Raw genomic sequence first — 25,661 nt, forward strand, 5'->3', positions numbered from 1 at the left:
GTGCAAACTGTTGGCGCTATATAAATCCATATTATTATAATAATAATAATAATAATAAACATGGATCATTTTTTTTTTTTTTTTTTAAATGATCACCTGTTTTTTACAATAGCCGCAAGAAAGCAGCCAAGCAGGCCAAACATATATCCTTCCTAGCTACTTATTCACAATAGAAATTTTTTGCTGTGCTTCCTCCCCTCCACCCCCTTTTCCTCCATGATGTATATTTCAGGCAGCGCTGTCCTGGCTGACACTTCAACATCTGTCTGTTCAAGCTGCTGAGAAATCCCCGTTACTGACTAATGAAGAAGTAAGGTCTAAGGCGGGCGGGCAGGCGCTGTCACAAGCCTTGGACAACAAGCCTGTGTATGTAAAGAAGAGGCCTGGATTTCCTTTCCCTTCCCCGCCCTCACACACACACATTTTTTTTTTACTAGTGTTAGAAGGGTCTCATTGTACAAACTGACTTGAAGTCAGAGCTGCCCTCTGTGTAAATCCCAGCCCCCATTCCTGTGACATCATTCCTTGCAAGAAAGCAGGGATGGAATTTTGAGTTGGGATAGAGAGAAGGAAGGATTGGGACAGCTCGGATACTGGATTCAGGACAAACAGAGGGGGTAAGCTTTTACTTCTGTCTCATTAGCACTGCTTTCCCTTTTGTGACAACTTGCATCCTGTTAGAAAAGGCTGCTCGTAAACTTGTTTTATAGCTCACCGCCTGTACTCAGCATGTGAAGAGCAATCAAGGATGGGGGTCTTTGTCTATTACCTTTAGAGACCACTCATTGTGAATCTGAGCAGGCTTTTCTACATTACACACAATATTTGGAGGTCTATTTTCCAAATATTGTCTAATTTGGTAACAATACTATCGTAGGAGCCTCCCGAGCTGATGTAGTGTTTTGACTTTGCCATTTTTGGTCATTTTTATTGGCTTGCGATTTTTTTTTTTTTTGCTTTCTTGTAGTGCCAACTTCAACCAAGTACTTTCAAGGAAAGGATTTAGCATCTGTATGTTGTCTTTGTGCTGGAAACAACAATTGTCTATTTAGGCGGTTTCTGTTTCTCGGCAATCTTCTGATCAGTTTTTACATATAGAAAGTGAAAATGAGCGCGGTGGGGTAATACAGTTATATCCTGTTACTTCGGAACAAGCAGTAGCCCAAGTGCTCCCTACATCACTTCATGGAGAGCAGCAGCTGGCCTGTATCTCTGGAGGACACTTAAAGAAGACCTGGCACAGCACTCTACGCTTTAGTAACTGCTTCAAATCCTAGCGACTGAGAAATGTAGACCTTTTTAATCATTTTCTGAAATCGTTCGTTCGGTTTTATTTTACAAGAAAAAATGTCAGGTTTCAGGTTGGATTTTTCCTTGGTTGAGGCAATCCATCTTTTCCCTATTTTATATTTTTTACATCTGCACGTAGACAGGAGGTTGATTTACTAAGTGCCGGGTCACACTTGAGCGATGCGGGAAGGCTGCTCCCGCATGGCAAACGCACATCTGGCAGTTCACACTGCCATATGCGATACGCTGGGGTGTCAATTAAATGTTAACGACACCCCCAGTTTGATCGCATATCGCAGTGCGATCTGACAGTTAACACAGGATCGGATCGCACAAGTGTGAACCACTGTGCGATCCGATCCTGATGCGGCTGGAAAAATGCCTCATGTGCGACTTTTGTGCGGGTGCAGTGCGAATTTAGCCATACAAAGTGTATGGCTGAATTCGCTCTGCACATCCGATCGCATGTAATGAAGGAGCAGTGCGCTCCAATATTACATGCGATCGCCGCACACGCGGAAGTGTGAACCGGCACTTAAACTGGAGAGTTCATAATCTAATGCAGCATTGCATGGTTGCCAATGAGCTTCTAACTTCAGCTTGTGCACTTAAGCTTTGACAAAAAAACAAACATGGAAGCTGATTGGTTTTCTATGCACAGCTGCACCAGATTTTGCGCTTCAGATTTATTATTATTTATTTATTATTATTATTATTATTATTTGGGATTTATATAGCACCAACACTTTACAAAATGAAGGCAGACCCTACAGTTACAATAAAATTTGGTACAAAAGGAATCAGAGGGCCCTGTTCGTTAGAGTTTATAATCTAAGAATTTTAGTAATTCAACCACGAAGGCTTGCATAGAGCCGGGATGTACATACCCATTGCAACCTTAGATAAATAGCTCAGCATGATTAGTGACTGATTGCTGTGGGTTACCGCATGTCACACACTGATCTTGTGAGTATAATTTAGTGAGTAAAGACCATGGGCACTTTAAGGCTTGCCATACATTATGCAATTTTCTGTACAATTTTCTTCTAGATGTAGTACAAAGGTCTGCCTAATTGGATACAATTTGAAAGTGTTCAGTTTTTGACCTCATATTATGTGGTTTTTGGTAAATCTAACAGAAAATTGAACATATATGGCCAGCCTAATGGGCCATACACAGTATAAGATTTTCTGAAGACTTTTTTTTTTTTTCCTTAGACTTACCAAAACCATATAATATGAGGTCAAACCTCCCAAAACCATATAATATGAGGTCAAACCTCCCAAAACCATATAATATGAGGTCAAACCTACCAAAACCATGTAATATGAGGTCAAACCTAAACACTTTCAATTTGTATGCAGTATGGCAGGCCCTTGCACTACATAGAAAAGGTAAATCTGAAGGAAATCTAACCACAAAAGTTGGATAGTGTGTATCCAGCTTTAGCCTAAAGGCTGCCTTGTAGGGTTCGACTCTTGCTCAGTCCACTGAAACTCGAGTCGTTGGTGCCTGTATTGGCACCAGCCACCTTGACAAAAGTTGATTTGTTCAATTTTGACTTGTCAAAGGAACCTATTGGAAAATTGGCTGAACAGCGTCTGCATCCAATCAGATGCAGTCACAGCGGGTGTTGGCTGTGTCATAATACGACAGTTATCAGGAAAAATTCGTCCAAGCAGGCTGTTTAGTAGGGATGAAGGAAGCTTGTTAGATTAGAAACCTATGAGTGTATGGGCAGTTTAAAGCGGAAACCAAACTCTCCTATCCTTTTCAGCCAAGGGAGCTTCCATCTTAGCTTCTGTTTGATCTGCAGCTGCACATGTGATCAGTTATGACATCAGCTGTTTAATGGTTTGACAGTTTGGTTGTGGGCACAAGCTAATGTGACAGTTGGCATTCCTGGCATGCCAAGAATAGAACTGTTTTTTTTTTTTTAAACTGATGGGTTAGTTTCACTTGAACTTTAATTATTTTGTTGGAAATATTGGATTGGAAGTGGGAAATGAGTTAAAGTAACTGTCTGATGTTTATTTCTGTCTGTAACTCCTTGCTACCTGTCCATGTGAAGCCCATACAAGAAATGGGAGTAGTGAAGTTTTTCATTAGCACATAGACAGCTATAGAACACTGTCAAGTCTTATCCTTTGTCACTACCAAAATTGTCCACTACCAAAAGTTTTTTCTTTTTTTTTTGTATGTGTCTCTATTGGAGAGATTTATTTATTTTATTTTAGGTACTTGTATAGCGCTGTCAATTTACGCAGCGCTTTCTATATACATTACACATTCACATCATTCCCATCACTTCCTGTCCTGACAGGAAGTGAGGGATAATGTTCCAAATAGAGACCATATTGACATCACTAATGGTACTACTTGTTGACAATAACATTGGCCCCTTTATCACATATATCGTGCTCACTGGGAACTCCTTTATAGACCTAGGAAGACTCTATGTTCCTGGAATTTTGCAGGTTCACAAGAGACCTCCACAAACGCAAGGATGCTTTATGTGGACTCCCAAAGGACAATATGCTAGTAATAAGGACTTCGGCTTGTTTGTCAGGTGTCCCACATTCTGTAGGACAATCCCCCCTTTTGCAAACTGTCACAGGCCCTCCATGTCCCACAGAACCTCTAACAGCTAGGGTGGTGGACACAATTGACCAAGGCCGGAGGCTTTGGAAACAAACTGCCCTTTTTTTCTTTTTTGTAGATGTGTCCTGATAATTTTTTTGAAGAACATTGGTAAGTATGTATTCAGTTTTCGAGGCCCAGATACACCTCTGCACAATAAAATCAAAATTATAGTCTACTATCAATTGGAAGTACTGTATAGTGGACTATTTGCTGCTTTGTCTTTTTAGTAGCTTTTTGTAGTAGGCGTACAAAAACAAAACTGCACATATTCTAATGTATTAATAGTTGTGACCTACTAATATAATGTCCAAGCATGTCTAATCAACTCCATCTATCTCTACTTTTTTTTTTTTTTTTTTTCCCTTTAAAAGCCTCTAATCTAGACATCCGGCCTTATTTTGTTTGAAACCAAATTCTATAGACCCCAAAGGAGGTTAATATTTCCCTTAATTTCTACCAGTCTAGAATCCCTGTTCTGCACGCAGTCTGGCTTTCATAGCTCATTAAAAACCAATTAAGAGTACACTGAACTGGTATGTATTCCCAAGCCTAAAGATGCTAATGGGCCTTTAACAGCTAGATTGTGCAGAAATGTATAATATATGGATGCTTCACATAGAAATCAGCAATATACATGGAGCTGGATTCATCGGCATCCACTTGACCCAAAACAATGCAATCCTTCAAAGTGCAGGACTTCTTCTGTTCTGAACTTTGAAGGGTTGTGATTTTGAAGATAAAAGCAAACCCAAAATTCTTTGCTATGAGAAACCAGCTTTTCTCTTTAGCTAAACTTTATTGCATGGAGAGCAATTTCTAAGCTTTATATCACTTACTAATAATAGAGACTTTTTAATGAATGTCCTGTAACCGACTGAGGACCCACCCTGCTGATTACATGCACAGATGTCCCACAAACTCAGGAAGTCACATTAACCCCTTAAGTTCCACCAGCAGTAGATCTATGACCTAGAGAGGTAAACCTTTATTGAGGAAAACCTGAAGGCTCTTGATGCCAGCTTCTCATTCTAGAAATGCTAGTTGACTGGCTATTATGTTGCCCTCTCTGGATTCTATACAGTAAATCCGTAACCAAGACCAAGAATGCAGATTAGGACCCTTGACTTTGCATTCACATTCCTGATCCACATCGGCCAGTGAAAGTATTAAGGCCAAAGGATTCACATAATATCCTAGCAACCACAATTTTAAAGGTCCGCATTGGCGGCTCCATATTTTTCTCAGGAAAAAGTTGACCTTAGGCCTATTGTTGCCAGGCATCAGATGTCAGCAGAGAGGTGTCCTAAGCCACTGCAATAGATTTGTGGAATTCAGGGGTAAAGAACATGCTACAGCTCCAATCGAAAGGTCCGTACACACGATAAGAAAATCGGAAGTAAAGTTTCGTCTGAATGATCTGACAATTTTCAGATTGTTAGTATAGTGTTTTCCACAGCCGATACCAAATTTTCGGACAACAAAAACTGAAGGTGCAGGCTATAAAGTTTTTAATGTACGTAAACACAACGTCTGATTTTCGTTTAATCAGTACAGTTTTCATCCAAAATAAATCGAAAGAGCAAGACTACGCATGCTTGGAAATGAAAGAATACATACAAAACGATTCAACACATCACATCACTTTTGAAATTGAAAGCGGAGTTCCACCCAAAAGTGGAACTTCCGCTTTAGGGAGTCCTGACCCCCTGACATGCCACATTTGGCATGTCATTTTTTTGGGGGGGGAGCGGGTACCTAGTTTTGACAGGTACGTGCTCCCACTTCCGCTCGGAGCGCCGCGGCGCCCTGAACGGAAGTTCTCCTCTCCCCCTCCCTCCCTGCAATCTTCTGGGACACGTCAGAGGTCCCAGAAGATTGCCGGCCAATCACGGCGCGCAGCGCGACTCGCGCATGCGCAGTGGGTACCCGGTTGTGAAGCTGCAAACTGTCACAGCCGGGTGCCCACAGCAGTGATGCCGAGGGAGAGGATCGAGGCTTCGAGCGGCCGCATCGCTGGACCGTTGGACAGGTGAGTGAATGGCTGGAACTCCGCTTGAATTCTGTCATATGAGAATTTCTTCACTTTTGATCGGAGACTAGCATGCAACAAAAAAACTGAGGAAAATTAGTACAATAATCTGATCGTGTGTACGAGGCTTAAGTCGAGGCCTATGCTCCGGCTGTGCTTGGGTTTCAAAGTTCCCAGGTGCACCTATCTGTTCACATTTAAATAGGTGACCAAGACCATTTGTTCATAGCTAAACATACTTTCAGACACCTTGTGTGATGACGGAGGCCGTTTTGGACTGAAACATGTCTGCTTTTTCCTGCAAGGCTGTATTTTTAGCCCTGCATATAAATAAAATGAGTGACTTTTATACGCTCAAAATTTCTGTGATATGGGCTGTCTATTATTACTATCATTTAGGAAGCGAGATGACAGACAGTCTGTTACTTTGGGATATAGCAATTGAGCACTTTGCTTGGGTTTTATACTGCTAGTTACTTGCTTCTTAGGGCTCATTCACATGGGTGCAGAGGGCCATACTATCAATAGAAGCATATACTGTATTTCTGTACCCTGGAGTATAGGACTATGCATTCAGCCATGGGCAGCAGCCTGTACAAATGAATGACAAGTTGCAGAAATTTGCTGGTAACCGCACTTCCAAGTGTTTGCTGGATTACAGGGATGAATGTGTATGTATGTGAGTTAGGGACCTTAGATTGTAAGCTCCTTGAGGACAGGGACTGATGTGAATGTACAATGTACATTGTATATGTAAAGTGCTGCGTAAATTGACAGCGCTATATAAGTACCTGAAATAAATATGAATGAATGGCCCTGGACAAAAAGTGTCTGCATCCGGGGGCACACATCTGTCCCTGTACCCATGTAGACGCTCAGGTGTGCAGTTACCAGCATACCTGTCATAGGTTTTCAAAGGAAACGCTTATGACTCCTGGGTGCAGAAAAAAGGCTAGTGTTTTTTTTTTTTTTTTTTTAGTTTGTGCTCATGGAATGACCAAATAGCTGTATTTTCTGTGGTAGTTGGGTTAGCATTATAACATGCATGCCAATCTTCATTAAGTTCTTATGCTACATTGTATTTGCCAAGCTACAAGGCACGCTGGTGAAAACTTCTGAGGGACATTCTTTTAGGGTGTAAAAGAAAATATTTTTTCTCTATTCCCAGTGGTGTGGTAACATCTGGATATTGCTTTATTTGGACATTATGACCATTCACTAGTCTAGATAATAGACCTGGCCTCATCATATGCCACTAGAATTTAAATCAGGCATTATTTATGTACTGAAAATGTGTAGGGAGGGTCAACACAATAGGATGTATGCTAATTACAACGCACACACAACTGAATATTTTTTAATTGGAGGCAGAATAAGTAGAAACTTTGAGATTTTTATTGATGTCTTGGCCTCATTGGACAAATCTTTGTCCCTGTATGCTGTGTGATCTCACCAATGTGGATACCGACAATGATAAAAACCTTACATTGGTTCTAAACCCTCTGCAGTTCTATCCAAAAACTAAAGGTTTGTTAGGGGAAAAAAATAGTATTGCCTATAATTGGAGAGCATGTTTTCCTCTCAATACCAGCCCTTATTTGTAGTAGCTTGAAAGTTCTTTTGCTCCATCTTTGGTCTTGCCAACAAATCCATAAGGAGATAACAGAAATCTACTTGTATCTCACACATGGATGTTGAATTTTAGGCAGCATGCAGCCCTTGATGAAAAATAGGCAGTGTCATGTAAATTACTAAAAACGGTGAGAAAACCAGTAACCAACAGTTGCGAGGAAGGCTGTATGTGAAAGTTTTTGTGCTAAATGGAGCCATTACTTTGCCTAAAGTAGGACCCCAGTCAACAAGAGTTGGGGAAAGGATGAAAACTCCTAAAATTTGTATTGTCACCTATGGAGAGATTTCCCCACTCTTTCTATGACACCCCCTTAAGTGGGGACACAGGCAAGCAATAAAAATGTAAAAGCGGTGATTTTATATATATATATATATATATATAATAGCAAACTTTTAGTTCTGCATATAGAGGCTTTTATGTCTTTTAACAACACGTTGTTTGTTTTAAATGGATGAAACATGAAGGCTAAATCTGACTAATTTTAGCATACATACCAAAAATAAGTCCATTAGTTACAGCTTTCATAAATAACTTTAACCTACACATCAGATAAAGTTCTCTTTTAATGCATTGCTGTAGTCAAGAATCTCTCGTAAATGCCAGTTATTAGATCTTCTTCTGTTTGCATACACCACAACTAAAGAATCACTCATCACCCACTGTGTCAGCTAATACCATCTTCTTTCTATTCAGGGAATAGGAAAGATTCGTCTGTGGCCTGACAAAGCCTTCACAATAGCGTAAGGTAGAAAATAACAAAAGTAGTAATAAAACATTAAATGCAGAGCCAGAACCCCTCAATCTTTCTTTGTGATGAAAAGTGTTGCCATATAATAGGACAGTTATGTGAAAAGTATACTTATTCGATGAGATTTGGGCTATGAACAGTGAAATAAAATAACACTAGGCTGAAAGTTATTAAAGTGTGATGCGAGCATAAAACCTAGTACACAAGATCAGAGAATCAGACGAAAAATACCGCTTTCAAAGCAATGGTACGAATATCTGATCGTTCATACAATCTGATAGTCCGGCTTTCGAGAGCCGATCACGATCGTTCCCCAGAAATTATCCGAAGGGACAAATACGAAAATGTTTCTCATTCAATACCAGATTGTACGGTTTTCGTTTTAATCAGTACAATTTTTGTCCGAAAAAGTTTAGATGAGCAAGACCACGCATGCTCGGAAACAAAAAAATACAATACAATACAATACATTGCATCACTTCCGAAGTTCTGTCGTATGAGTTTTTTGTGAATTGAGTAACCTCTTCATTTTCGATATGGGACTAGCATGCAAAAAAAAAAAAAAAAGTCTGATATTCTGACCGTGTGTACGAGGCTTTAGTAACTTGTCAGCTCTGTAAATGCCCAAAATCCTGGACCATTCCAGTATGAAAATAGTGACACGTTCCTGCCGTGCCATAGTATGACTCTTTCCCTCCACCTCTTGCACTGGCCTACTGAACGGTTTCTACAATGGAGGGTCTGGGCAAATAAGAAGGTGCTGGAGTACAGAGAAGGAGGATCCGTGTTAACCCTTTCCTTCATCAAATAGACTTGCCCATCACTTCATAATGTAAAACCCATTGGAAATAGAACTTCTGTGGGAATTTAGTATATAGCTTTAAGTTCCCAATATAGGATCGGGTCTGACTTGGGACCTCCATTCCTAGCTAGGAGGGGGGGGGGGCTAAAATCTGTGTATTATAGCCTTTAATATTTATTCATATGGTACTATGTGGAGCATAGTATCATGGGTCTAGACCAGGGATCCTCAAACTACGTCCCTCCAGCTGTTGCGGAACTACACGTCCAATGAGGCATTGTAAAAAACTGACATTCACAGACATGACTAGGCATGGTGGGAGTTGTAGTTCCTGAACAACTGGAGGGCCATAGTTTGAAGACCCCTGGTCTAGACAGTTGTAGCTGTGACTGGGCTCCTGTGCAAGGGGACCTAAGTGTCTAAGTGTGGCTGCTATGCCCTTTAAAAATTCACTTTATTTTCTATGCACCAAGCAGATAGATGCTGTAGGAAGAATCGTGGATCTGACCTGTAATTTCACATGGTCAAGCACAGGGAATGCATGGGGAATTGTCACTTGGTTGGCAATCAGCAGCTTGCACTAAAATCCTTCCACAATAAGAAAGTTCCACCAGTGCAATATGTATTAAATTACTGATCCTAATGGGAGAAGTAAAAGAAGGTTCTAGCGCCTAACAATTTACTTAACTTTACACTTTTCAAAGGCGAAAGGAGCTGTTGATATTTCATATTTATTTCTCCTACAGCCTATCCACTTAAAACATTATTGTGGAATTCTACCTTTTAAAGCTTTAAAAGCAGTAACACTTTATACGCAAAGTGATCCAGCTTTAGTCTTGTGTGAATGAGCTCCCAGACAAAACAAAAATAAGGTTTTTGAAGTGACTTCCAATACCACAATCGTATGGTAGGTCATATGTTACTGCCTAGGGACAAGCAAAGCATGTGAAGAATTTACCAACATCCTGCTCTAACAATGTTTACATGACACTCATCAGTCCCAAACCGTTACAATAGACGTTTTCTGGAGCCTGCAAATGTTTTTCTTGTCAAAGGCAAGAAGTAATATTTATCAAGCAGAGAATATTTTATGAGTGAACAGTTTATGAATTCTGCTTTCACAGGTGCAGAGATTGGGAACATGTCCCAGAAACTATAAACCTCTGCTTAAATTATTTGTCCAGTGACAGAAAATTGTATACATAGTTGCTGCTGAAAAAAAAAAAAAAAAGAGAAAACGTAAAAAAAAAATAAAAAAAAGAGAAAATGTAGGTATCGAACATAGTATCCCATTATACATACAGAGCTCGATTACAAATTGCCATGTCTTTTATGTGGTGGCTGCATTAGTTTGTTTTTAGGCTTTCTTTCTTTTATTTTCATTGACTGTGTTGATGGGGGAATCAATCAATTTTTTTTTTTCCTGCATCCCATGGATACAGAAGAGAAAATTGAATCCTCTATGGCTTGCCCGAAGTCTGTTAGTCCATCTAACACTCCCCTCCACCCAGATTATAAACGCTGATATCCAAAGGTGCACCCTGTTCTCATTAATTCAGAGTGGGGGCACTCTAAGCGCCCATTCAGACTGGCGCGACACGACTTGCTGGGGCGACCTGTGAACCTCGGCGCAACTTGCAGGGACTTCATATAATTGAAGTCAATGCAAGTCGCCTCCAGGTCGCCCCAAAGTAGTACAGGACGCTTTTTCTAAGTCGGAGCGACTTGTGTCGCTCCTATTAGAACGGGTCCTGTACTATTCAATGGCGAGCGACCGACCGCGACTTGTCAGGCGACCAAGTCGCGGTAGTGTGAATGGACCCTAATACAGGAGGTGTTACTGGCCAAATTTCCAGGTGAAAACAAAGGGGAAAAGTAGAAAAAACAAAGAATGCAGTCACCACATCTAATAATCGGTAATCTGTAATAGATTAAATTTTTTGTTTTGGATTTAATACCACTTTAATATTAGTTACTGCAGAACAGTTAGTGGCTTTATGTTGCCATCATACATACATTATAGTGCTGTCTCACTTAATTTACTAAACAGAACACAATCTTATGGCTGTTGAACAGCTGGGGGATGTACAGTAAGGGCTCTTTCACACGGAGCGGACCGCATTGCGATCCGCTCCAGCACTTTTTTTTTTTTTTTTTCACGGAGCGGATGACATTTGTGTCATCCGCTCCGTATGTCCGCATATCATCCCATCCGTTTGCGGATGATATACGGACATAATGTAAGTCTATGGGCATTGCAGATGTCAGCGGATGACACCGCTGACATCCGATTTTCCTTCCTTTCCGTTTTTTGAACGGAGGAAAAATAGGGTTCTGTTCCGTTCCAAAAAATGGAACAGAACTGAAAGGAAGAAAATCGGATGTTGGCGGATGGTATTCCGCTGACATCCGCAATGCCACATTATGTCCTTAAATCATCCGCAAAAAAATTGGATGATTTGCGGACATACGGAGCGCCCGTGTGAAAGGGCCCTAACTACCTTGATCAGCCAAGTTGACCACTTTGGTCTTTAAAAAAGGCATTTATACATCAAGTACATTAAAACGTTCATATTAATGTAGAACACACATCTTTCACCATAGTCCACCAACAACTGTGTTTAATGTGTTCTCTGAAGTTCATTTGATAACATTTTTGTTTCTTTTTTTTTTTTAGAGACCACCAATTCCAGAGGATGATATTAAATTGAAGCGGGACAAGGAACAAATCAGTGCCAACCATTCAAAACCTATAGATATTGTCTTGACAAGCAACGAAACTATGGATTTTGAGGTGTCTGAGCCTAGAGGAGTGACTGTAGTCAGTTCAGAGTTTGTAGCAGACAATCAGAGTAACCTGCTCACTACTGCTGAAAGCCATAATGGACTAAAGGACAGACATGAATCACTAGACAGTGATGTTGCTAAAGAGATACAATACTTGGATGAGGTGTTGGAAGCAAACTGTTGTGACACTGCTACAGACAACCCCTTCAATGGATCAGCTTCTCCAGAACCAGCTGCTACTATAACTGTTGATGGCTCAGGTCCTTTTGTTAGCGTTAGCAATGACTATTGCACTCCAGAAATGGATATTATAGCAGTGGATCGTAAACCTTTCCCAGTTGTAGAAATGGATAAATCCACAGAAAGCATGGAACCAATTAAAATTAATGGACATTCTAGAGAGGAGTTGAAAGATGATCACAGTGATGTGTTTACATACCCTGCCAGCCCAAATTCCTCAAATAGTTCACGGAGGTCATCAAAAGATGGAGAGAATATTCCAAAAGTCATTAAAAAAGAAGCAAAGTTTGAACTTCGTGCATTCCATGAGGAAAAAAAGCCATCAAAACTGTTTGAAGATCTCAATGAGAAGGAACATATGCGAGTAAGAAAAGTCAGACCATCAGAGGAAGTTGTAGAACTAGAAAAGGAGAGGATTGAGCTTATTAAAAGCCAAGCTGTGAAAAAGAACCCAGGTATTGCAACCAAGTGGTGGAATCCGCCTCAAGAAAAAACAATAGAGCAGCAGCTAGAGTTTGACCACCTGGAATCCCATCTGAGATATAAAGAACGCAAACAAAAGCAGCAGCAGCAAGTCATACCTTCACCACCAATTAAAAGTGTTTCTGTTTCACCTGTACCTATAGAAACACCTCCTACTGTGAATAAGGAAGACATTGTTACGGAACAAATAGATTTTTCAGCAGCCAGAAAACAGTTTTTAAACATGGAAAGTACAAGCCAGACCAGCTTCAGAGCCCCACCAAAGAGATCCGTTGCTCCCAACCTTTTTACTGTGAAGCCTTTCTATAAAGTAACCCATGATAACAAAGCTCAGTCATCTGTCGCACTAACTAATCCATTTAATGAGTGTGAGACAGTCAAACCTGATGATGTGTCACTAGTCCAAACAGAAAAAGTTCTCTGTTCTTCTGAAGACCAGCAAAGGACCCATCAGACACTTTTACCAAAGTCATTAAGTGAACCCTCGGGTAAGGCCTTGAAAGAAGACAATGAATTTGTCAGTGCTTCAGCAAAAGTTACAGTTGTGAAGGATGATGATGATGCCGACATGTCGGATAGTTTTATTAAATCTGTTACTGTGTCTTCTATACCTGAGGAGCTGGACTCTGGTTTAGATGACTTATCTGTAAAATCTCAGGACACCACAGTTATGGAAACACTTTCAAATGATTTCAGTATGGACAATATTAGTGACAGTGGTGCATCAAATGAAACGATTAATACTCTACATGAACATTCACTTGGTGACTTCTCACAGCCACAAACACCTTTACATGAAAATGATTACACAGTAGAGGGAGTGTCCAAATCATTTAGTGATCAAGGCTTTTATTCACCATCTTCTATGCTGCATGACTCTATTGTTTCTGAGGATCCAATAGAATATCAGGCTGGTGTGTTGGTACAAAATGTAATTCAACAAGCTCTTGCTGAAAAAGCTGGGATAAGAGACTACAGTATACAAGAGCATCCAGCAGTGCCCGACAATGAAAGGAGTGAGGACTTCAATGAACAGAAGGACATAGTAAGAGATGATCCAAGGCCATACAATGAACAGAAGGACATAGTAAGAGATGATCCAAGGCCATACAATGAACAGAAGGACATAGTAAGAGATGATCCAAGGCCATATACTCCAGAGAGTCAAGATGAAACTGTATTTGAGCCACCTCAAGTTTCTTCACCGATGCAAGAAACCAGAGGTACGACGGTAACCCTAAAGGCTACAGAGCAAGTATCGCAAACAAGGAAACACAAGGTTCCTGAACCATTGTCTATACCTCCAGTGACTGAAGAAGATCCGATTGAAGAAACTAGGCAGGAAAGCTACTTTAGCAAGTATTCCCAAGCTGCTGAACTCAGAAGCACTGCTTCCATTCTGGCAACGCAAGAATCGGAGGTAACAGTTGGCCCTTTTAAACTTCGATCAAGGAAGCAGAGAACACTATCAATGATTGAAGAGGAGATCAGAGCTGCAGAAGAGAGGGAGCAAGAGTTGAAGAAGCAGAGACAAAGGCAAAGCTTGCAAAGTCCAACAAGTCCGTTAAGTAAGAATGTGATGCCAACAAGAACAGCCTCCTACAAAACAGCACCAGGTAAGTTATGCTTCTAAAATCCTTGAACAATAAAAACCAATTTTTTTTTTTTTTTTTTTTTTTTTTTAATTTAGATTGGTTTAGGGAGGGATTAAACCCAATTGCAGTTCATTGTATGTTGTTGGTTACCAATTAGGGAGATTTCCCTTTACTTCCAGTCATGACGATGGAACGAGAACCAAGTAAACCTCTACAGAGTGAGCTTAATTACCCTCTTAGAGGGATGTCTCCAGAACAAGTGCCCCCATTAAAAAATGTCCCCTCTATTCCTGTTTAGGGAAATTTTAGATTTCCAATCAGTTTGTTTTTCTGTGATAATAGCCAACAGGACAAATAAACAGGTGTAATCTCCCATTGGAGACCACAAAAAAAAAAAAAATCTTGACAAGGGTCCAATTGTTTCACACAACTTCCCAAAATTAAAAAAAATCAGTTTGAGCTATACATACATATCCTTTATAATGCTAAAAAGAGAAAACTGCTTCAGGAGTTTATAGAGCTAAAAAAAAAAAAAACGAACTTATCTTCTAAATGTTCATAAAAGATTACATTTTTTTAAAAAGATCTTGCATCACATTTGAGTGTATTTGGGTCATCCTGTTTCTTCACCTTGTCCAATCGGAGATCACTTTGCATACTTTCAGAAAATGCAACGCATTCTCTGAATGGTGCCTGTGTCAAGCCTTTTGTGTTCGGAATGCAGCAGGGCAGCTGCTGGGCGCTGAAGCAAGTTAAGATCACTGGAGTAACGATGTCTACTTCAGTGATTTCCAGATTCCGGGGCGATCGGCCTGGCATGGTGTATGCATAGTAACATTGGTCTGAGCCGGACCAATGTAACTATGTAAAAAATCTGTAATTCTTCTAAAAGGCAGCACAATTAGCAGTGATATCACAAATCAAGAAAGCAACAGCAAAAAGTTTGATTTTGTCATGTATTTAAGAAATTAAAGTGGTTATAAACCTAAGACCCGAAAATGAAAAAAACCTATCCCACTATAGTGTGTACTAACCTGAATGCAAAGAACTGAGTGTGGTTCCTGTTTGATCTTCACTCTGCTATCTGAATGACTCACTCCTAATAGATTAATCTGACACCTCCGCTTTGTGGGAGATGGCCCACTTCCAGCATACAGCAGATGATGCATATGGGGGAATTTGCTAAAACTGGAGCAATCAGAATCTGATGCAGCTGTGCATGGTAGCCAATCTGTTGTATTAACAGATATTTTTCATATCAAAAATGAAGAGGTTACTAAAGTTCCGACAAAATTATAAACTCGGCAGTGAAATAACGTATTGTATTTAAATTGTATTTTTGCCCGAAAACTGTACTGATTAAAAATGAAAATTGTGTAATATCGTACGAGAGAAATTTTCATGGCTGTCCCATTGGATAATTTCGCACAACCTGTCTTGCGCGGCTCTCAAAAGCTGTGCACTAATGATTAGATTAGCGTACGGTCGCTTCCTGGAGTATTGTGCGCAGTACTGGAGGCCATATATCGAGAAGGATATAGATACTCTAGAGAGAGTTCAGAGAAGAGCTACTAAACTAGTACATGGATTGCAGGAAAAAACTTACCAGGAAAGGTTAAAGGACCTTAACATGTATAGAAGAAGAAAGAAGAGAGAGAGGGGATATGAAGAAACTTTTAAATACATAAAGGGAATCAACTCGGTAAAGGAGGAGAGCATATTTAAAAGAAGAAAAACTACCACAAGAGGACACAGTTTTTAAATTAGAGGGGCAAAGGTTTAAAAGTAATATGAGGAAGTATTACTTTACTGAGAGAGTAGTGGATGCATGGAATAACCTTCCTGCAGAAGTGGTAGCTGCAAATACAGTGAAGGAGTTTAAGCATGCATGGGATAGGCATAAGGCTATCCTTCATATAAGATAGGGCCAGGGACTATTCATAGGATTCAGATATATTGGGCAGACTAGATGGGCCAAATGGTTCTTATCTGCCGACACATTCTATGTTTCTATAAGTGGTATTTTTCATATGATTTTCTGAAAGGCTTAGTGGTTGTTAAGCCACTGTGATAATTTCATACAATCCTCTGTTTTATGATGATAGCTGCCCCTGTGTGTGTCCTTTTTAAAAAAAATAACCGCTATATACCTTTTTTTTTTTTTTTTTTTTTTTTTTTTTTTCAGAGCACCATTCAGCGCTTGCTTGACTGGCCACCACTCCCCTCTCTCAATCTGACCACGGGGGATTCTCGGTAGGAGCTCAGAATCCCCCACTGACTTTAGTCCGGAGGAGAGAGTTGACCAGTCATGTGTGCGCGCGGAGAAGTGCTCTAAAATAAGGTATAGAACTGCATTTTTTTTTTTTTTATAAAGCATAGACACTGGGCAACTATCATTATAAAGCAGAGAATTGTATGGAAATACAAAAGTAATCTTGGCGACAGAGGAGGACAGCAGATGACGAAGGCACGTAAACTGACCATGGTGTGAGGGCTCAGCAGCCATGATAAACAGTGGTCAGTTTACATGGGAGAGGGCAGAACCAGGCAGGATCAACAAGGTATTTTAGGTGATAGATTGGGCCGAATTACACAGCACAAGCACTGTGCTGTTATTCATGTTTTAGAGGAGCAGGATTTATTATTTTTATTTTTTTTAGGGTAACAAACTCTTTAAGATGATCTCACATTGAACATTTACAACTATGAGGCAGTAGGCACATACAGCTGCAAGAAAAAGTATGTGAACCCTTTGGAATGATATGGATGTCTGCACAAATTGGTCATAAAATGTGATTTGATCATCATCTAAGTCACAACAATAGACAATCACAGTCTGCTTAAACTAATAACACACAAAGAATGACATGTTGCCATGTTTTTATTGAACACACCATGTAAACATTCACAGTGCAGGTGGAAACATTCACAGTGCAGGTGGAAAAAGTATGTGAACCCCTAGACCAGTGATGGCAAACCTTGGCACTCCAGATGTTTTGGAACTACATTTCCCATGATGCTCATGCACTCTGCAGTGTAGTTGAGCATCATGGGAAATGTAGTTCCAAAACATCTGGGGTGCCAAGGTTCCCAATCACTGCCCTAGACTAATGACATCTCCAAGAGCTAACTGGAGTCCAATCAATGCGATGAGATTGGAGGTGTTGGGTACAGCTGCCCTGCCCTATAAAAAACACACACCAGTTCTGGGTTTTCTTTTTACAAGAAGCATTGCCTGATGTGAATGATGCCTCGCACAAAAGAGCTCTCAGAAGACCTACGATTAGGAATTGTTGACTTGCATAAAGCTGGAAAGGGTTATAAAAGTATCTCCAAAATCCTTGCTGTTCATCAGTCCACGGTAAGAAAAATTGTCTATTAATGGAGAAAGTTCAGCACTGCTGCTACTCTCCCTAGGAGTGGCCATCCTGTAAAGGTGACTGCAAGAGCACAGACTGCTCAATGAGGTGAAGAAGAATCCTAGAGTGTCAGCTAAAGACTTACAAAAGTCACTGGCAAATGCTAGCATCCCTGTTAGCGAATCTACAATACGTAAAACCCTAAACAAGAATGGATTTCATAGGAGGATACCACAGGGGAAGCCACTGCTGTCCAAACAAAACATTGCTGCACGTTTACAGTTTGCACAAGAGCACCTGGATGTTCCACAGCAGTACTGGCAAAATATTCTGTGGACAGATGAAACCAAAGTTGTGTTGTTTGGAAGAAACACAGAAACACTATGTGTAGCAAAAAGAGGCACAGCACACCCAACATCAAAACCTCATCCCAACTGTGAAGTATGGTGGTGGGGGCATCATGGTTTGGGGCTGCTTTGCTGCGTCAGGTCCTGGACGGATTGCTATCATTGAAGGAAAAATGAATTCCCAAGTTTATCAAGACATTTTGCAGGAGAACTTAAGGCCATCTGTCTACCAGCTGAAGCTCAACAGAAGATGGGTGTTGCAACAGAACAATGACCCAAAGCATAGAAGTAAATCCACAACAGAATGGCTTAAACAGAATAAAATACGCCTTCTGAAGTGGCCCAGTCAGAGTCCCGACCTCAACCCGATTGAGATACTGTGGCATGACCTCAAGAAAGCTATTCACACCAGACATCCCAAGAATATTGCTGAACTGAAACAGTTCTGTAAAGAGGAACGGTCAAGAATTACTCCTGACCATTGTGCACGTCTGATCTGCAACTACAGGAAACGTTTGGTTGAAGTTATTGCTGCCAAAGGAGTTTCAACCAGTTATTAAATCCAAGGGTTCACATACTTTTTCCACCCGCACTGTGAATGTTTACATGGTGTGTTCAAAAAAAACATGGCAACATTTCATTCTTTGTGGGTTATTAGTTTAAGCAGACTGTGATTGTCTATTGTGACTTAGATGATGATGATCAGATCACATTTCATGACCAATTTGTGCAGAAATCCGTATCATTCCAAAGGGTTCACATACTTTTTCTTGCAGCTGTATATGTCTAGGCACTCTCTTATAGAAGGAAGTTCACTGCTTTTTTTTTTTCTTTTTGCTTTTTTTTTTTTTTTATTAGGAATTCTAGATGTTCCCTATAACATAGCAAATCTTGTGGTGTGTGTGTGTTTTTTTTTTTTTTTGTTTTTTTTGTTCCATAGTTACATAGCAGTTGAGGTTAATAAAGGCAATAGTCCATCCAGTTCAATCTGTGTAGGTGTGTGTGGCCGTAATCATTTCTCATACCCCTGAATGTTTTGATCCTTGAGATGTACGTCCAAGAGTCTTTTTTAAACGTAGCCATACTCCCCACAGTTACCACCATTTGTGGCAGAGAATTCCACAGTCTTGTAGCCCTTACTGTAAAGAACCCCCTGCGTAGCCGTAGGTTAAATCGCTTCTCCTCTAAACGCATTGTATGGCCTTGTGTCCTCATGCATCTTGCGACTGAATCGTTTTTTTTTTTTCTATGCTCAGATCACCTTTGAGGTATTTGTAAATTGCTATCATGTCCCCTCTCAGGCGTCTCCTCTCCAGGGAGAATAAATCAAGCGATTCTAAACACTCTTCGTAATTAAGGTCCTCTAATCCCCTTAAAAGTTTAGTTGCCCTTCTCTGTACTCTCTCCAGCTCCAACACATCCCTTCTGAGGCCTGGCGACCAGAACTGGACAGAATACTCCAGATGTGGCGGACCTGTTTTTTTTTTTTTTAAAGTGTCAGGATTATAATTTTCTCTCTGGAATACATCCCCTTCCTTATGCATGCTAATAATCTGCCTGCTTTGGCAGCTGCAGCTTGACATTGCATGCTTTTGCTAAGTCTATCTTCTACTAAGAATCCCAGATCTTTCTCCATTTTTGATACCCCAGAGGTTTCCCCCCCAACGTGTATTTTGCTTTTATGATATAAGTCCCGAAGTGCAATACCTTACACTTCTCCACATTAAACCTCATTTGCCATGTAGTTGCACACTCTGTTATTTTGTTCAGGTCATTCTGTAAGATTTCTGCCTCCCGATGTGAAGTTATTGCCCTGCTCAATTTTGTGTCATCTGCAAAAACCGAGATCGAGCTAATGACACCGTCCTCAATGCTATTTATGAATGAATTGAACAAAATTGGTCCCAGAACTGAGCCTTGGGGGACCCCACTTACCACCCCAGACCAGTCCGAGTATGTGTTATTTATTACCAACCTTTGGACACACCCCTTTAACCAGTTCCGTATCCAAGAGCAAACCTTGTGGTTGATGCCTGTGGACCTTAATAAATCAAGAGTTTGTAAGGAACTGTATCAAATGCCTTAGTGAAATCCAGGTACACCACATCCACAGGTCTCCCCCTGTCTAGCTCACAGCTAACCTCCTCGTAGAATGTTAACAGATTGGTTTGACACGAACGCCCCTTTTGTAAACCCGTGCTGATTACTGCTGATATTATATTATTGTCTTTAGCAAATTCTTGGATATAGTCCCTTATCATCCCTTCCAGAAGTTTACATACTATTGATGTCAGGCTGACTGGCCTATAATTTCCCGGAATATGCCTCTGACCTTTTTTGAATATCCGTATCACATTCGATTTTCTCCAGTCACCTGGTATAGTTCCTGTCATAATACTATCAGCAAAGATCAGGAACAGTGGTCTAGATATAACATTACTCAGTTCTTTAAGTACTCTCGGATGTATGCCATCCGGGCCTGGTGATTTACTTGTGTTTAATTTTATCCAGCCTTTCCCTGATTTCACCCTCTGTTAGCCATAGCGGCAAGTCCAGCGAAGTACTGCTAAACATTCAGTCGAGGTCAGTGTACCCCTTTTCCTGTGTAAAGAAGACTGAGGAGAAAAAAGCATTAAGCACGGATGCCTTTTCCGTGTCCTCTGTAGGGATCCTCCCATCATCGTTACTTATGTGTGCAATATGCTCTGACCTAGTTTTTTTGCTGTTGATATATTTAAAGAATTTCTTAGGGCTCTTTTTACTATAAGCCGCTATTTGTCTCTCGGAAGTTGATTTTAGCCATTTTGATTTCGTATTTTACATTTCCTATTTGCTTCTTTGTATTGCTGGAAAGCCGATAAGATTTATATTTCTTGAAGTCCATTTTTTTTTCCCTACGTTTTTTTACATTACGGCTAAGCTAGCCAGGTTTGGCTTTGGCTCTTTTGAATTTATTTCCCATTGGAATGCACTGCGAGATGCATTTGTTTAATATGTTCCTAAAGCATTTCTATTTTTCCTCTGTGGTCAGTATTCCTAGGGTTTGGTCCCAGTTTATTTCCTCTAACATTGAGCTCAGTTTGGGAAAGTTTACCCTTCTGAAGTTTAGGGTTCTTATGTTCCCCTCATGCCTTGCTATGTTGTGATTTACACTAAATGTGATCGCTAGAACCCAGGTTGTCCTGGACTCCTACATCTGAGATTTGGTCTGGGTCATTAGTAATTAATAGATCTAACACTGCATTCATTCTAGTAGGGGAATCCACCAAATGAGACATGTAGTTGTCCTGTAAGGTTTCCATGAAGAGACGGGCCTTTAGTGAGCGTGCAGTCCCCTCTTCCCAGTTAATGTCAGGATAATTGAAGTCCCCTAATATGATGACTGACCCCAGCTTTGCCACATTGCCCAACAGTGACATAAATTCCAACTCTACCTCCTCCCTTTGGTTGGGTTGCCTATAACAAACCCCCACAATTACTTTCCCTTTTCTCATTCCCTATGGAGTTTTACTCACATGGATTCTAACTCCGTACTCATCCCTTTCATAATATCCCTCCTCTCAACCACCCATACCCCTCCCCCTCTTTTTCCATCCCTGTCCTTCCGATACACAGAATACCCTTGGATATTGGCCAACCAGTCGTGTGAGGAGTCAAACCAAGTTTGTTATTCCCACAAGGTCTATGTCCTCCTCATGTACTAACATTTCCAACTCATCCATTTTATTAGCTAAGCTCCTGGCATTTTGCATATATCACTCTTAGTTTAGTGGAAGTTGATAATGCATAGTGCTTAATTTTATTTCTGTTTGGTCTGAGGTTTGTCCGCACAGACCCCCCCCCCCCCAATTTTAGACGCTATGGACCTGCTGTCGCTTCTGCCCCCAATAGTACTCTCTGTCCTTAGCTCCCTCCTAACTGACTCTACCTCTGAGCCCCCCACCCTCCTAGTTTAAAAGCCCCTCCAACTTTGTGGCCATCTTTCTCCCCAATAGAGCTGTACCCTCCCCATTGAGGTGCAGCCCGCCCTTACTAAAGAGCCGGTAGCCGACTGAGAAGTCAGCCCAGTTCTCCAGGAACCCGAACCCCTCCTTCCTACACCAGTTCCTCAGCCACTTGTTCAGTTCCTTAATCTCCTTCTACCTCTCTAGTTCAAATCCACTTTAAGGGTACATGAAAATAGACCTCTACAGGCGCAAGGCAGCTCTAGTGTTTTCCATGTCTGAGGATCCACAGATAGTCCATACTGCCATCCATAGTAGAAAGAGTGCTCTTTTGCATCAGCATGTGCATTTGATTAATTTTCTGAACCTGCAACTTCCACGTTTGGGAAATGCATCATAAGCACATGTGTGGGTAAATGCCAATGCAGAAGAGCATTGGTGTTTACACGAGTTCAAGTGCATACAGGCATGCACTTTTATGGCCACCTGTACATGCCACCTGTGGGAAAATGCCAGTTGCATAATAGAGCTCCCTTGTTCCTGCAAATATCCATGTGCTTGTACCCCAAGTCAGTATAGAAAAACCTTGAGTAAATGGTTTGTAACTTTGAAAAAAATTTACATTTGTATGAACAAAGTAAATTTCAAAAGCCTCTGTTACAGCTGTAAAATAAAGAGAATTTTATTTCTAAAAGCTTAAGGCAAAATTACACATTTTATATAGCATTTGAAATAGGCTTGTTATACAATGCCAAGAGCATTAAATTTCAATGAAAGCAGTTTACCTTAGCCCTACGGATAAGTTTATAAAAAGACTTGCCTGCAAGTGCTGTTTAGTACACATTGACTTCGGATCCAGCTGATGACATCACTGGCGCATGTGCAGTACTCTCTGCATGCACGGAACACTAAGTGTGCTGTGAATGCTGAGAACGCCATACCACAATAGTGAATTCCATGCACATGCATGAGATAAAAACCATCACTGCCAAGCCATTCGAACGGCCAAAGAGTGCAAACCCAAAAGGAATGCACAATGAAGATGGAAGCACTGAAAGCAGTGACAGGGCTCGGCTTGAAAGGAAAGTCTATCATAATGTGCTAGTGTGCAGTGAATACTAGCACATTATTGCATTATCTAGCTGGGGATCATTTTATTTTTTTGTAGACTTTGCTACCATTTTAAAACTGTTATTTAAGAGCAAACTTCAGGTAGACCCTAAAACAGTCAGATGCATGGGACTGGTGAACAAACATGCGTACGTTATTGGTAAAGATATAAATCCCTACTAAAGTGGCTGTAAAGTTAAAGAGTAGGATTATTGCCAGCCCCTCCATTCTAATAAGGTATACTACACAGTGAAATTGTGTGTGTTTTTTTTTTTTTTTTTTTTTTTTTTTTTTTTAAATGATGCTGCTAAATACCTTATTTCAGATTGCCTCTGTGCGGTCACGTGACCTCCCGCTGATCTCCTCCCCCGAACCTAAGGGCTACAGCGAGAGAGAATAAGATTCCCCTCTGACATAAAGTGGAAGCTCACGTGACTGTTGTGCTGTCCGCTCAGCCCATCCCATCCCGCTGTAGTCCTTAGATCAAGGGAGGAGAGAGGTGATATGTCACATGATCACACAGAGGCGATCTGAAAGAAGGTATATAGCAGCATCATTTAAAAAAAAAAAAAAAAAAACATTTACACTGTGTAGTATACCTTATTAGAACAGAAGGTCTGTCAGCAATCCTACACTCTGACTTTACTGGCAGCTACTAATAGCAGCAGGGGCAGGGAGGAGATTTCTTACAAACTAGGAGCTGACTGGGAGAGAGGAGAGACTCTTAACATAGTGGGATGATGGAGGCACATAAACTGACCACGGTATCATGGATCAGCAGCCATGATTACCATGGTCAGTTCACCTAGGGGGACCCAGGAAAAGGCAGGATCAACCAGGTTTTTTACAGCATAGAAAGGGACAGATTCGACCGCACAAGCACTATGCTGTTTAACCTGCTTTAAAGAAACAGGATACTTTTTTTTTTTTTTTTGGTTACAACCTCTTTAATATATGCAGAAGTCTTGAATAGTCTGCTGCATTGCATTTACTCCTCTGTCTGGCTTAATGCCATCTGTTGGAAATTACAAGCCAATTAGCTCACTGGGAAAGAGTTCACCAAACAAAAGTGTGTTATGTACATAAGTATTGTCTGCTAAATCTCTTTTCAATAGAGGCTTTTCTATAAAGCACTAACGGATAAGCCCACATTGAACTGATGTGACAAGAAAAACAGCCATCAACAAAATGTGAGGCCAGCCTTCTAATGCCAAGTATATTTCCATAGAGAGTGGTAAATCTAGCAATTATTCATTATTTGTTTTAGGTGCAGCTTGGCATTCCTCATGAGGGCACAGAAAGCAATACAATCCTGATGAAGGGCTCTAAACTATCCTTACTCTATTAGAAAATGTGTTTTAATTGTTGCTTGTGTCCTTGTGATATTTGGCCTGTGTGTACCCAGCCTTAAAGAGGAGCTCCTGGTCTAATTTTTAAAAATTAAGTCTGCAGCTCCAAAAACTGTAGCTGCTGACTTTCAGTAAACAGATACTCAACTGTTCCAGGCCAGGATCCAGCGCTGCGCTCACCGGTCTTCGGTTAGCTCTGCATTGTAAATGATACTGCAGTCTCCTTGGACCTCTGGCGTGTCTGACGAACTTTAAAACCAGATGCCTGCTCCCTTCCCCTCAAAAGTGCCATTTGTTAATGAGGAGAGAGGAGGCCCTAATGCGGAACTTCCCCTTTTGGGTGAAGCTCCACTTTTTAAAGTGCTAAAGCCTACAGCAGCATATTCACATCGTATACACTACTGGGTGTGTCGGATGCCTGGTTCCCTTTCTGCTCTCAATGGTTCTAAATGCTGGCCTCTACATCACTACTGCGTCCTGTGGAGAAAAAGGGGATGGTGGGAAGAACCACAGTGGGTAGAAGTGTAAATGCTGAAGACGTTGCTGTAACTCTTGAAGACCATTGAGTTAGAATTTTCTATTCCGGGATGAGATGAGTATTCAGAGCCTTTTACTGCCAGAGCATATCCTTGGATTTTTGGCAGGGAGTTTCTTTAAATTCGCCACCCATGAACATTTCTGCACATTGGGAATGAATTAAAGTGGTTGTAAAGGTAAAAGGTTTTTTACTCTAATGCGTTATCTGCATTAAAGTAAAAAAACTTTTAATAGTAGCTCCCCTGGAGTCCCCCCCCCCCCTTCCCTATATACTTACCTGAGTCCGATCTTGATCCAACAATGTGCACATCTGCAGCAGCTCTTCTCCCCTCTCCCCACTGTCACAGGCTTGGTTAAAAGCAGCCTGAGCCATGGGCTTATGCAGCTGTCAGTCAACGGGCCCAGCTCCGTTATGTGTCTGAATAGGGTCCCGGGAGGGGGGGGGGGGGGAGAGTGCCAGGAGCGCCCACAGGGGACCTCAGAAGAGGAAGTTTGGGCTGCACTGTGCAAAACCATTGTGCAAAGCACAGAAGTATAACCTGTTTATTATTTTAATGTAAAAAAATGAAAGCTTTACAATCACTTTAACATTTGGATTTTTTATTCCCTAAGGGTTCTGTGCTGTATATTGATTGATCTGCTCACTAACTGAATAAGCTAGCTCAGCCGATCTTCAACCATATCTTTATGGATACAAAACCCTGACCTATTCTGTTAGCCCATAGATGTTGCGATTTTCTTTCCTTCAACCACTGGTTGCAGGA

General features: G+C 40.9%; 1 protein-coding gene across 2 annotated transcripts in view; it reads left to right on the plus strand.

Annotated features, from left to right (window-relative positions):
* LOC309563952 (PALM2-AKAP2 fusion protein-like) overlaps window positions 1–25,661 on the plus strand; it is a 188,549-nt gene that overhangs the window by 137,077 nt on the left and 25,811 nt on the right. For both annotated transcript variants that reach the window (XM_082268582.1, XM_082268581.1), the window contains exons 2-3: window positions 11,824–13,718; window positions 13,803–14,272. In XM_082268582.1, coding sequence (XP_082124708.1) covers window positions 11,929–13,718; window positions 13,803–14,272 — 2,260 coding nt within the window. In that variant the 5' untranslated portion in view covers window positions 11,824–11,928. The remainder of the gene's footprint in view (window positions 1–11,823; window positions 13,719–13,802; window positions 14,273–25,661) is intronic.

Source organism: Pelophylax lessonae, assembly GCF_965119305.1.
Source record: "Pelophylax lessonae genome assembly, chromosome: 1".
NCBI lineage: Eukaryota > Metazoa > Chordata > Amphibia > Anura > Ranidae > Pelophylax > Pelophylax lessonae.